At 38.8% G+C, this 13,633-nt stretch overlaps 1 protein-coding gene across 2 annotated transcripts in view; it reads right to left on the bottom strand.

Annotated features, from left to right (window-relative positions):
* LGR5 (leucine rich repeat containing G protein-coupled receptor 5) overlaps window positions 1-13,633 on the bottom strand; it is a 146,834-nt gene that overhangs the window by 74,511 nt on the left and 58,690 nt on the right. For both annotated transcript variants that reach the window (XM_005571542.4, XM_045365612.2), the window contains exon 2: window positions 5,721-5,792. In XM_005571542.4, coding sequence (XP_005571599.2) covers window positions 5,721-5,792 — 72 coding nt within the window. The remainder of the gene's footprint in view (window positions 1-5,720; window positions 5,793-13,633) is intronic.

The following is a 13,633-nucleotide window of genomic DNA, read 5'->3' as shown; positions in this document are numbered from 1 at the left end:
CATATATATATATATATATATATATATACAGCAACAGATATCTAAATGTCTATATCTAGCTGGATGGATAGCCATTTGGAAGACTACCCATACAAAATAAGTGCCATGAAATAACACTTGAGTTTCAAGGAGGCAGTGTTTATAATCAATGGTCAGATCTATGAAGACAGGAGACGATCACTGTGAGAAGGCCAAGGGCCTGAAGATTATTCATGGGCATGAAGGCGTTTTCATTTTATGAACACAACTCAATATGTGGATTATAGTTTACCAAAGTTCTTTGATCATTGTTTCATTTAATCCTCAGTAAAAAAAAAAATCTCAAAAGACAGGCAGGACAGCTATACAGACGCTATTTTCAGTAACATGCTGGGGAAGTAGAAGTAACAAGCCTAGATTATGCTTTCAGAAAGTTTAGTGATCTCTCATTACAAATTTCATCTGTAATAATAGATATCTACTATTTATGTAGAGATTCTTCATGTCCAACCATAATATGAGCAAACAGTTCCAGGGAACAATAGTAACTTAAAAACAGACCTCCCTAGAGCTTCTCATGTTTCTTTTCTAAATCGAGTATTTGATTCCAATAGCACTAGAATCTGGGAAGATTTTTTTAAATGCTACTTGGAAATAAAGGCTTTTAACTTGGACAATTTTAAATGGTAACAATTCGTTCCCCCCTCCTTATTTAGTCAGACTGCCAAGCTAAGTTTAATGTAACTTGTAGATGCCAGCAATAGTCACCATCTGCTATTAGCTCCTAACATCTCTACCACATTCTGATGGATCAAATGTAGGATCTTTTATTTGTCCACATAGCAAGCGTTAACGGAAGTTCCTAGAACTGAGTAAATAGGAGGAGAGATACTGTTGGAAGGAAATACAGTGATTTCTCAGGTTATTAAAATAGTAAAGAACTATCTGCAATCGTTGCCTATATCCATTAAAGCTCAGAATTGGAAACAGTTTTTCAAGTCCAGGATCCCTGAGATTCCTGCAAAATCAGGCTCATGAAATAAGAACATAGGGGGTTAAAATCTTTTGGAAGGTGTTTTCATTTTCCTAATACAACTCTATATACAGAATATAGTTTACCAACATTCTTTCATCATCCTTTCATTTGATTCTTGGAAACACCTTAAAAGGCAGGCAGCACCATTCTCTTCTGAGGCTTAGTGAGCATTAAGTGGATTATCAGCTAGTAAGTGGCAGAGCCAGGATGGGAATCCTGGGCTTCTGGATCTAGATTCTGTGCTCTTCTTTCTATGCAGCACAGCTTCCCTAATTTAGACCTGCTTTTCTTTCTTTCTTTTTTGCAAAAGACTCCCCTTCTCTATGCACGGGCACATTGCCACCAGAAGGACAACTGGCCTGTGCATATCTGGTCACCTTGTAGAGTCACAAAAACAAAACAAAACAAAGCAAAACAAAACTAAACTAAACAAATACAAAATAAAATAAGACTGAAATGTGTCAAAAACTTGTGGCGTAGGTAACAAGTTTTCTAGACTGTCAGGAAGGAGAGAGGAAGACAATTTTCTGTGATAGCTGTTCTTCTTAAATACTTTCTGTAATTCGTCATTCAATCAAGAGTTACGATGCTTTTTTTTTTTTTTTTTTTTTTTTGAGACTGAGTCTCACTTTATCACCAGGCTGGAGTGCAGTGGCACCATCTTGGCTCACTGCAATCTCTGTCTCCCAGGTTCAAGCGATTCTACTGCCTCAGCCTCCTGAGTAGCTGGAACTACAGGTGTGCGCCACAACGCCCAGCTAATGTTTGTATTTTTAGTAGAGATGGGGTTTCACCATATTGGTCAGGATGGTCTCGATCTCTTGACCTCGTGATCCACCCACCTCAGTCTCCCAAAGTGCTGGGATTACAGGTGTGAGCCACCGCACCCGGCTGAGTTACGTGCATTTTTAAACATTAAGTCAGTGGATACCTCTAGCGCTTTATTGATTCTTACAGGATTTTGAACTGTGACACTTTTGTTAAGGCTAAGCCATGGATGAGAGGTGAACCAGGGCTATCTACACAGTTTATAATATAGTTAAAGGAATTAAATGAGGGAAATGATGTATCAGGTAATTAGAGCTAAGGGGAAGAGTGGTAATGTGGCTTTATTAATAGTGATTTATTTTTATTTTTTATTTTTTCAGACAGAGTCTTGCTCTGATGCCAGACTGGAGTGCAATGGCCCAATCTTGGCTCACTGCAAGCTTCACCTCCTGGGTTCAAGCGATTCCCCTGCCTCAGCCTCCTGAGTAACTGGGACTACAGGTGCCTGCCACTACACCCAGCTAATTTTTTTTTTTTTTGTATTTTAGTAGAGGTGGGTTTCACCATGTTGGCCAGGATGGTCTCAATCTCCTGACCTTGTGATCCGCCCGCCTCGGCCTCCCAAAGTGCTGGGATTATAGGCGTGAACCACCGCGCCCGGTTGATAGTGATTTTTAAAGACTGAGTTTTATGGTGGGGGGGTTTCTTAATATTATTGATAGTATCAGCGGCAGTTTCATATTTAATGTATAAAGAGATAAAACACAAAAATGAGCTGAATAAGCTGAATGAAAGACTTAACACTTTCATACAGTGTCCTAATTGTCATAACACACACACACACACACACACACACACACACACACACACAGAGAAAGAGAGACAGAGAGTTAACATCTCTATCTAGCTGTATGGGTGGTTGTTTATTAGTTCAAGTAAAATATATGCTATATAAACATGGTGCTTAAGTATATGTACTTACATGTACAAAATACAATCTAAGACTCTTTTGGACCTATTGAACAATGCTAGATTGGTGAAATTCTACACCTGAAAGTTCTGATGATACTTTTTTCATAGATAGTATATAATAGTCATAGATTAATAACCTGAATATCCAATCTCTTCCTTCTGGGAAGACAGCTCTTTATTGCTTTCTTTCTCATTCCCAGACACATGCACAGACATGTATATACACACTGATCATTACACAACTCAGTTTATAGAGCATTTAAAAGTATTCCACTATGCAAACTACTGTGAAATCACAGTGCTAGGTGCTACTGGAGAAAAGAAAAGCACAAATAAACCATGCACAATTCCAAACCTCCCTCCGCTTTCTAAGCATGGCTTTGAAAGTTATTTTGAATCTTAGCTTTGACCTAGGTTTGAATCTTAGCTCTGATACATACCAACTCCATTATGTTGGGCAAGTTCCTTATTTTCTCTGTATTTAAGTTTTCTTATCTGTTAACTGGGAATAATAATATCTACCTTTATGGAGTTATAATTCACTGAAATGATGTGTGTAAAGCACTTTTAACAGTGATTGGCACAGTAAGCTATTATTGTTGTTATTACACTTATATTATATTTTTGAATATCATATAGCCTAAAAGAGAATATAGACTTAAGCATATGTCTACCAGAAACAATCAACAGCATAATAAAAATGTTCTGTTAAAGGATTTTTTGTTTTAAACAAAAAATCATAGAACCTCCCCAAACCCCTAAATTTAGCTTTGGGAACAAAGGAATAAATCAAGAAGAGTTGATCATTTTTCCAGGTTTTGTAAATACTAACTTCTTTTGCCGCTAAATGAATAACGATGTCTTTAAGACATCAGTTAGGTGCAGCACAGAATTATATATGGAAAAGCAGTCTTGATTTTAAATTCAGCAAGTCAGTCGGCTTAGCAGAAAGAATTCCAGAACAGAATGAGGCAATGGAATGAATAGTCTCTAAAGTGTCTCCTTTATTTCTGAAATTCTGTGATTCTATGGTCAAGATACTTGATGAAGTTTCCAGAGAGATAAAAATAAGACAATGCAGAAAAGTATTAGTAGTAGCATTTTCAAACGGTAGTTCTCTCCCCAAACACCATTGCTTTTTTTGTGATTTTTTTCAACTATCTTTTTAAAAGCTGGCCTTGCAACAGAATTAATATTCACCTCATGAAGAAAGAGGAGTTATTTTGAATGAGTTGGGTCACTGAAGGAGGAAATCTATTAAACAAAGTCCTTGGGGAAGTGAATTATTTATTGATTCAGCTTGTGGTCTAAAGCTGAGGTGTGTGTTGGGGGAGAAGGGAAGCATTTTGCCATAGGATATTATAAGGGAATTAAAGGGAAAAGGTTAGGAAGGGCATACCTTAGAAATATGGTGGGTAAGCAGGGCTAACTATTGTATATTAATTGTGGCAGTATAGAGAGAACAAGACAGATATAATTTTTTTAAATTCTGATGTTTGGAAATTATTTAAAATAATGTTTAAAAGTGTTGACTAATGTCAATGAAAATCTGTTACTTTTTTCTTAGGCAGTTAACATGTATAAGAAACTTCTTTTACATATTTTGCTTTCTCATTAGTTCATTCATTAAAAATTTACAGATTATTTATTATGTACCAGCCATGACTAAGACAGACATTGTTCCAGCTCCTATGAAGGTTAAATCCTAGCGATGGAAATGTCCTGAGACAAAAGAGAAGATGGAAAAAAAAAAAAAAAAAAGGCCTAGGACCTAGAGTGAAAATCCATTCCCTGAATGATAAAAACTTGCTGTACAATCTGGAAATCTAAGATTCCCTACCATAACCCTTGATATCAATTTGATCACATGCAACTGATTTCAGTAGTAAAACAATAGCATTTCATAAAACATAATGCCGTCAACAATAAATATAGATAAAACTCCAGAGGGGAGAAATTTCAATATGTTATCCTCTTATTCTCTTGAGAAAATGATTAATGTAGTGTCATTTGGTTATGATGAAACATTCTTTCCACCTCCCATGGTGGATTCTGGGGTGCATTAATAATTTAAATTACCCCCCAAATTAGACTCTGACTTCAGGATTTATAAAGAAAATATTTTCAGAAGAGGTCGTTACCTAAACAATTCCTTTAATCAACAGTCAGAGGACTGACTCAACTGATGGTGCCAAACGTTCTACACCAGGGCTGTGATGGGGTATCCCCTCCTTATCCCCATCATTCAAAAGTGTAAGAGGGTCAAGTGAATTTTTAAATGCAGATTTTTGATTTATACAGTTCTTTTTCATCTTGTGAAAAGTGGTTACTAGACTTAATCAAAATTCCTCTGTGCATCATTAACTAATTTTAGCTTTCTCCTTTTTTAGTTTTTATTTTTAGTGTTTGGAAGAGCCCAGTTTTAAATCTTCTGTGGATTTCACATTTTTCTACTGAAGCCTTGGGGGAAGCTACATTTAAAAGTAGGGAAATAGTAATTAAAAGTGATTAGGACAAGAAGTTTTGGTGCTATACAAATGTGGACTCAATTCTCCCCGTCACAAGCCGAACCAAGCAGCAGTTTTTGGTTTTGATTATAGCTTTACTTGCGATTTTAATAAACATGAACCAGTATTCAAACTTTTAATATCCTGCTGCTTAACTATTTCCAAAGAGCTATCCAGTTCTTTTAAACAGGCTTTGTTTTAAAATTTTAATTTGTTTGGCTCAGTCTCACCTTAGAAAGTTGTAGCCTTATGGTAAACTCTTTCATAAGTTGATTTCCAGAATCATAAGCAATTCTATTTTTGCCCCCTCCCAACTAAGTGTTTCCTCATGTTTCGAAACTGTTGGTGCTGACAGGTTTTCTGCCTTGTTTTATCTGGTTCCCACAGTAAGTATGAGAGACAAACACAAGAATGTGCCCAGTGTTGACTGGATGCATCAAGACTACAGTGATACTTACAACTCCTCCAGGAACCGGAGGCTGGGCAGGGGATTCGGGAGCAGCTGACTGATGTTGTTCATACTGAGGTCTCTGGAGGGGAAAATAGACAGCGTGTGAGGAGCAGCGAATGCCACCACAAGGAAATCCAGCTGTTCAATTCACACATTTCCAAACAATACAGTAAAATGAACTCATTCCTCTGCTTGACAAATGAATCGCTATTCTACATCTTAAATATATTCCTTTTCTCCAACATTCCCGGCAACATCATGGGCTTTCTATCAAATTAGAGACCATAGGAGGAACTTACATGAAATCCAAAATGATTTAGGCCATTCATGGGCATAGTTGTTATTCTTTATGTTTAAAATTATGTGAGTGGACAGCAAAGGAAACAGACATAACTCAACTCTAGACATAACTCAACTTTGTGTCTTGCTTTAAATTGTGTGACAAAGAGAAATGTCTTCATCACGCAACTCTAGAAGTCCTGTTTTTCTCTGGGACTTCAAGCACCTTGTAAAAACAAATGTTTTGATTCAAAGAAACTTAAAAACAACAACAACAACAAAACAAGACAAAAAGCCTATTCCCTCCTTCTAACATGTTCCTTTTGCAGGTTCTCAGATTGCATTAAATAAGTGAAATGAACCATAAAACGAGGGTGTAAGGTGATCCCGCTCTGTAGCACACTTCCTGCTGGGCCTGCACAGTAGTTCCTGGCACAGGAAACAACAAGCCACTTTAGGCAGAACTCAATCAATTTTTGTTTTAAACGAAACTCCGTGTAATTACATTTTATTCTCCCCCCGCCTCCTATTTCTTTACTGTCTCTTACATAGCCCCACAGCATCATGGGTATATGCCCTCTGTATCTCAGAGGCCAAAAGACTGACAGCTGGACAGATTCTAATCAAGACCAACTCAGATTTTATGTAGTCAGCTAAAGGTCACTTAAGAAATGACTTGTTGCACGAACCTGAAGATTCAGAACTTATGGCATTGTATTCTCAGACCAGGCCTGCATTAAAATTTATCTTGAGAAAAGATCATGAAGTTCTTTTCAACCTGAATTATTGCTTTTATTAAAGTGGACACCTGCATTGCACCTAATCAGCTGATTCCATTTGCAACATTTTGGTTCCTTAATCAAATATTGACTTTACATCAGTGACGCTAAGAATTGAGGAATCATTCACTCTTCGCCTTTAAAAAGTCACAATAATGGGCAAAGAAGATAAAATATTTTATTAATTGTTTCAGAGTATGGTACCACCCCGAAATTGCTATTAATTTTATTATCTGTTAGTGAACAATAAATAATGAAGCCAAGTAAATGCTATGTTCTTAAGCTAAAACTAGACAATGCCATAAGTATAGACTACAAATTTTTGTATTGTCCATACTCAGAAGTCTGGATTTTTCTGGCATTGTCTAGATAAAGAAGTCAAGTAATTGATAAACAATTTCATTTTTTTCCCAAATATTCCTGTGAAATAGCACAGTCACTAAGTTCACTGAACAGGCATGTTTTAAACTGATCAGTGCAGTTTCTGGATTCCTCACATTGATTATAGAATCTCTGCAAAGACTTGATATTTCTCAGGAATATTCACTTTTTAAAATTTGATATCCTACTTATTTCCTAAAAGGATCAAAGTGGTTTGATTTTGGGCCATGTCTATTGGTAACACAGATCAAACCAGTCTTGACATCAAGACATATGGTGTGGAGAGCATAGATTTTCTCTCATATTTTTCTATGTGATGTGGAAATCACTTTAGAACAAATGTTGATCTTGTCTATCTGCAGAAAGCTCTAAATAGAACATGGTCATTTACATATTAAGGTGATTCATAAGCACTCCACATTATTTTTAATATTTGTTACCCTATTTCAAGTACTTGGAAGTGAGGCTTATGTAAGCATTCACTCTCTGGTTCCCACCTGAACACTTCTTATTTGCGGAGGACACTAGGGCAGCAGAGAAAGTGCAGGCAAGCCTGAGAAGAGCCTCTTGGGTGGGAACTTAGACTTTCCCATTCACTAGCTGCATAATCTTGGGAAAACCAACCTCATTATGCAGCCTTCCTTATTTTTAAACAAGGGTGTCTCTATATGAATAGCTTGAAACCCTATGATTAGCCATTTCCGATCAGAGGGGGGTGACTTAATTCTTTTCTCAAAAAGGAAAGTACTTGGCTGGGCATGGTGGCTCATGCGTATAATCCCAGCACTTTGGGAGGCTGAGGCAGGTGGATCACCTGAGGTCAGGAGTTTGAGACCAGCCTGGCTAACATGGTGAGACCCCATCTCTACTAAAAATACAAAAATTAGCTGGGCATGGTGGTGGGCACCTGTAATCCTAAGCTACTTGGGAGGCTGAGGCAAGAGAATCACTTGAACCCAGGAGGCAGAGGTTGCAGTGAGCTGAGGTTGTACCATTGCACTCCAGCCTGGGCAGCAAGAGCGAAACTCCGTCTCCAACCAACCCCTTACCACCTGTTTTCTAATACAGGCTGTTTTCTTTTAAAAAGCCTCTAGCAGTTTATATAAACTTGTAGCAGGAATAACTTTTTTTTTTTTTTGAGATGGAGTCTCACTCTGTCGCCCAGGCTGGAGTGCAGTGGCCGGATCTCAGCTCACTGCAAGCTGCGCCTCCCGGGTTCATGCCATTCTCCTGCCTCAGCCTCCCGAGTAGCTGGCACTATAGGCGCCCGCCACCTCGCCTGCCTAGTTTTTTGTATTCTTTTTTAGTAGAGACGGGGTTTCACCGTGTTAGCCAGGATGGTCTCGATCTCCTGACCTTGTGATCCGCCCATCTCAGCCTCCCAAAGTGCTGGGATTACAAGCTTGAGCCACCGCGCCCGGCCGAAAATAACTTTTAATAGCAATGATCTAAGACCAAATGAAATAGGCCTCTAAAATAAAATTCAAAATGGGCAAGGTAAAAATTAATTTGCCTGCATTTGCTCTTTTCCCTTCTATGTGCACTTTTGCATTGATGTTAAAATGTAATTATGGTTCTCCAGCTTAGTGTATTCCAAACATGGTGAAAGATGAAATTTTTAAAATTTCTAATTCGCTGTGGACTTACACTACTATAAACTATAATAAAAACTGATTACTAAAAAGGTGAAATAAAAATACAAAGATATACAAAATACAAGACTCAATATTTTATTATGTGATTTAACAGAAATAGTTAAATAACTACAAAAGTTTCCAGACTTTACTCTGAAATTCTTATCTGTTGTGGATCAGTAAAAACAGCAGTGGCTTGGGGTGGGTCCTTCTCTTTGGCAAGTGATGCTCCTCTTGCCTTCATATCAAGAATGGTGAGGCTTAAATTACTTTTAGCCTGCTCATCTTTGACTTAACAATGATAGAATCAGAGAATGTTTGGCTGCTAGAGAGGACTGAAACTCACCAGGTGAGAATGCTCATTATAGATGAGGAAAATGAGGCTCAGTGAGGTGAGGTGGCCTCTAAGTTTCAGTGCAATATTTAGGGGGAAAGCCCAGGCCTAGAATCTAGGTCTAGACCTTAGGGTTTTTGGTTTTGTTTTGCTTTTGCTTTCTTTATTTTTGTGTACCGCCTTTCTAATTTTTGCAAAATATCTTCATTCTGACCCTCAAATTATTTTTAAACTGTTCCTTTTATTTTTCTATAGCATTTGGTCTTTTTGACTCCTGGAACACATATAACCTTAGCAGAAAATGAGAGGTCTTAAAATAATTTCCAAGCCTGTGCATTATTTACACTTTAAGTTATTATTTTAAAATGCTCTGTTTTTTTTAAACCACATCTTGCCCATGATTCAGTTTCATAAAAATCAATGAAGCCACATAGTGAATTTCTTGATGTTTTGTCAAGATGTAGAAATTAATTTTGAAGAAGTGGTCACTATGTAAAAGGATTTTGTAAGAAATGGATGATTGATTTCTGCTGTGACAAGATGGTCAAATAAGTTAAACCATTCTGCTCTGTCTCTGATCCACCTCTTATCTATGCTATACTACTGATCACATCTAGAAATCTAGAATAGAGATTGCAAATTCCATGAGAGCAGTTGTTATATATAGGAACCACCCCAGGAGCTTTAAAAAATGTTGATGTCTGGACTGGCACAGTGGCTCACACCTGTAATCCCAGCACTTTGGAGGCTGAGGTGGGAAGATTGCTTAAGGTCAAGAGTTTGAGACCAGTCTGGGCAATATAGGGAGACCTTGTCTCTACAAAAAAGAAAAAAGAAAAAAAAATGAGCTAGATGTGGTGGTGTGTTCCTGTAGTCCCAGCTACTTAGGAGGCTGAGGTGGGAGGATCACCTGAGCCTGGGAGGTTGAGGCTGCAGTGAACCATGATCCCACCACTTATTTCAGTCTGGGCGACAGAGTGAGCCTCTGTCTTAAAAAATGCTGATATCTAGGTTCTATCCCCAGGATTTTGGAGTTAATTGATCCACTGTGGGCACTGGAGTTTTTAAAAGCTTTTCGGGTGATTCGAATGCTCAGCCAGGACTGAAAACAACTGCCTGGAGTAACCCTAAATTTTCAGGCCAGTTCTCTGACCTCTGCAACTCACTTGAAATTGAGGAAGCTTACGATGATGAAAGGTACTGTTTCTTATGAGTTCCTATGGGTTGCATCCCAGCAGACAGTATCTTTCCCTTAAAAATGTTTTTGTTACTTGCAGCTCTATTTCTTTTTCATTTGACAGATGTTAAATGAGCATTAACGTGGTCAGGTTTTATTCTAGGAACACAGTGGAGAATATATCTGAGTCATCTTTAACTTTTCCCTTTCCCACCATCCTATGTCCATAAGCCCCCCGTGTTAATTGCACTACAGAGTTCGCTGGATCTGGACCCTCTTCTTTCTTCTTGGCTGCCTTTAGTTAGGCCAAAGGCAGTACTGCTGAAAACCGTTCTGCTCTCCATGTTTACTGTGTCTCCTCATTCTGGGTCATCTTCTACACCATGGCCAGAGCAGTCACCCTGAGAAGTCTGTCTGCTCATCACTCTACACAGAGCCACTGCTAGCCAAAAAGAAAGGCAGCCCCTCAGGTAGATGAATTAAAAGAGGACTCCCTCTCCTGAGGGGTTGAAGAATTAAAGAAAATATCCTCTTCCTCCTGAGGTAACAGCTACAGAGCAAGCAGGGTGAATGGCTTGGCAAGCAGAGCTCAGCCTGGAGTTTAGACCCCATGAAGGAGCCTCTGTGCAGGATACAACCTGTCCAACCGTAGCCATACAGCACAGTGCTATCTGAGAACTGCTGGCTCCTGCCTCTGGGAGGAAATGACGCCCAAACTCCATAGGCTCTTCACAATCTGGCTTAATGTGGGTTTCCATCTTGATCTCATGCCACTTTCCTCCATGCAATGTGTGATCTAGTTACATGGAAATTCTTACCGTTTCCCTTTGCATGTGTCTTTACACGTGTGGTTCTCTTCCCTGGAATGCATTATCCTCTCCATTTCCAAATTACCACTCCCCCATGTCTCTTCCGAGGCCATTCAAGATCTAGTTCAACAGACCCTTGTCATTCTGACACAACCTCTTATCTTTCCATCTTCATTGTTCTCTATTTCAACCTCCAGTCCTTTGATACTTCCTGTATCAAAACTCATCTTAGCCCCAAAACCTAGGCTGTTGATCTCCTGGATCACCATGTCACCAACACTCTCAACTCCCTAGCCCCTGTCTTTTGTTTTACTTTCCTGGAAAAACCTCAGCTCTGGAAAAACACCACAATTCCTTTATCTTCTCTGTTATTATCCCAGGATACTGAGTGCTACCAGAAAAAAAACAAAAAAACAAAAAAAACACGTCATAAATGTGCAGATCTGTGACTATAAATTCATGGTCTTTGTGTGTTTGTAACACCAGTGCCCAATTCTGTGCTTTGCTGTTGCTCAGCTTACTCCCATGGGAACTGCTGCCTTGAACCTCTTCATCAATGACCACCCCCATCATGCTCATGGGGCACCTGTCCTCTTACTTCATGGAAATAACTGGGATTCTTTGGACCACCAACGATATTCTTTGTCCCCTGCTTACCACACCTATACCTTCCTCCTTATTAGCCTTCCTTATGGATCCCTTCCCCTTTAGCATACTACAGCACATTACTGTGTGCTATGGACTGAATGTTTGTGTTCCCCCAAATTCATATGCTAAACCCTGAATCCCTAAGGTGGTGATATTTGGAGATGGTGCCTTTGGGAGGTAATTAGGTGATGAAAGGGGAGCCCCCATGATGAGATTAGTGTCCTTATAAGAGACATGAGAGAGCTCCGCTGTCTGCCATTTAAGGATACAATGTGTGTGAAGCAGACGTGCTAACAACTACACTATAGAACCATGTTAAGGATACAGTGTGAAGTTGGCCAACTGAAAACTGAGGGAGCTGACCCCCAGAGGACACTGGATCTGCTGGTACCTTAATCTTGGACTTCCCAGCCTCTAGAACTGTGAGATATATGTTTTTGTTGTTTAAACCACCCAGTTTATGCTAATTTGTTGTAGCAGCCTGGACAAATGGCTATACTGCCTCTAAGAGCATGAGATATAGAACTGTTCTGAAATAAAATGCTCTTGGGAGCAAACTCTCTTTGTGTTTTGCTCACCTTTCACAATGTTTGTTTTTGCTTGTAATTAAGTTTCCCTCTTCAGTTGATCCTATTTGTTTCCTTTCCTAGGGATTCCTCAAAGATTCTCATTCATTGAAAGGTGCCCTTCTACCCCCATGCCCAAGTGCCACTAACTGCTGCTTCTCCTCCTCTTTTTCCTTCTGCTCCCCCCTTCTTTTCTCCTTCTTCTCGTTCTTATTCTAAAGTATCTTTCCTATCATTTCTATGGATTTGTTGTGAGGGAGATGACTAAAGTAGATACTTTGTTCATCATCTTAAAATTCAGCCTTAGTTGAGATTTGGTATTTGAATCAGTGAATAAGGAAGCCCTTTCTTATAGTGTTACTATTTTAAAAAATTAAGGAAACAAACAAAAAAAAATCGATGCTCTTTCTTTAATCTCACCACAGTGGAAGACAAATATTTACTTCTTTAGCAGCACAGTGTAATTCCTATTTCTTCTAAGTACAATCATTTTAAATTTGTCTTTGGAGATCCAGTGGCATTTAGCTCTCTGCCAGATACCTTTGATAACAATGGATCCAGGCTGGAGCCATTCCAGCACTTTTTAATCGATCACCTTTCAAATATACTTCTAGAGATAATATACTTCTTGTGAATCTCGAAAGGCAAGATGCAGGCTTGAGTAGCATTTTATTATAGTATGAATAGTATTATTTCCAGGTACCTTAAAAATGTTATTATTTTTAACTCCAAAACACTGTATCTTAAGAATATTTTTTTTATTGAGTATAACATATACAGGAAAATGCATAAATTCTGTGTCCAACCTGATAAATTTTCCTTCCTCCTTCCTTCCTTCCTTCCTTCCTTCCTTCCTTCCTTCCTTCCTTCCTTCCTTCCTTCCTCCTCCTTTCCTCCCTTCCTCACTTCCTCACTTCCTCTCTTTCTCTCTTTCTTTCTTCTTTCAACCAAGGTTTAACTCTGTCACCCAGGCTGTAGTGCACTGGCATGATCATGGCTTACTGCAGCCTCAACCTCCAGGGTCCAAGTTATCCTCCCACCTCAGCCTCCCGAGTAGCTGGAACCACAGGTTTGCACTACCATACTTGGCTATTTATTTATTTATTTATTTATTTATTTATTTTTGTAGAGATGAGGTCTCACTGTCTTGCCCAGGCTGGTCTTGAACTCCTTGGCTCAGTTGATTCTCCCACCTTGGCCTCCCAAAGTACTGGAATTACAGGCATGCCACCGCGCCTGGCCCCTGATGAATTTTCACAATATGAACACACCTTATGAACTAGCACAAATCAATAAATAGAATATTGACATCA

The sequence above is a fragment of the Macaca fascicularis genome, chromosome 11, assembly GCF_037993035.2.
Source record: "Macaca fascicularis isolate 582-1 chromosome 11, T2T-MFA8v1.1".
NCBI classification, from domain to species: Eukaryota; Metazoa; Chordata; class Mammalia; order Primates; family Cercopithecidae; genus Macaca; species Macaca fascicularis.
Note: the sequence above shows the minus strand (reverse complement) of the source record. Positions and strands in the feature narration are given on the sequence as shown.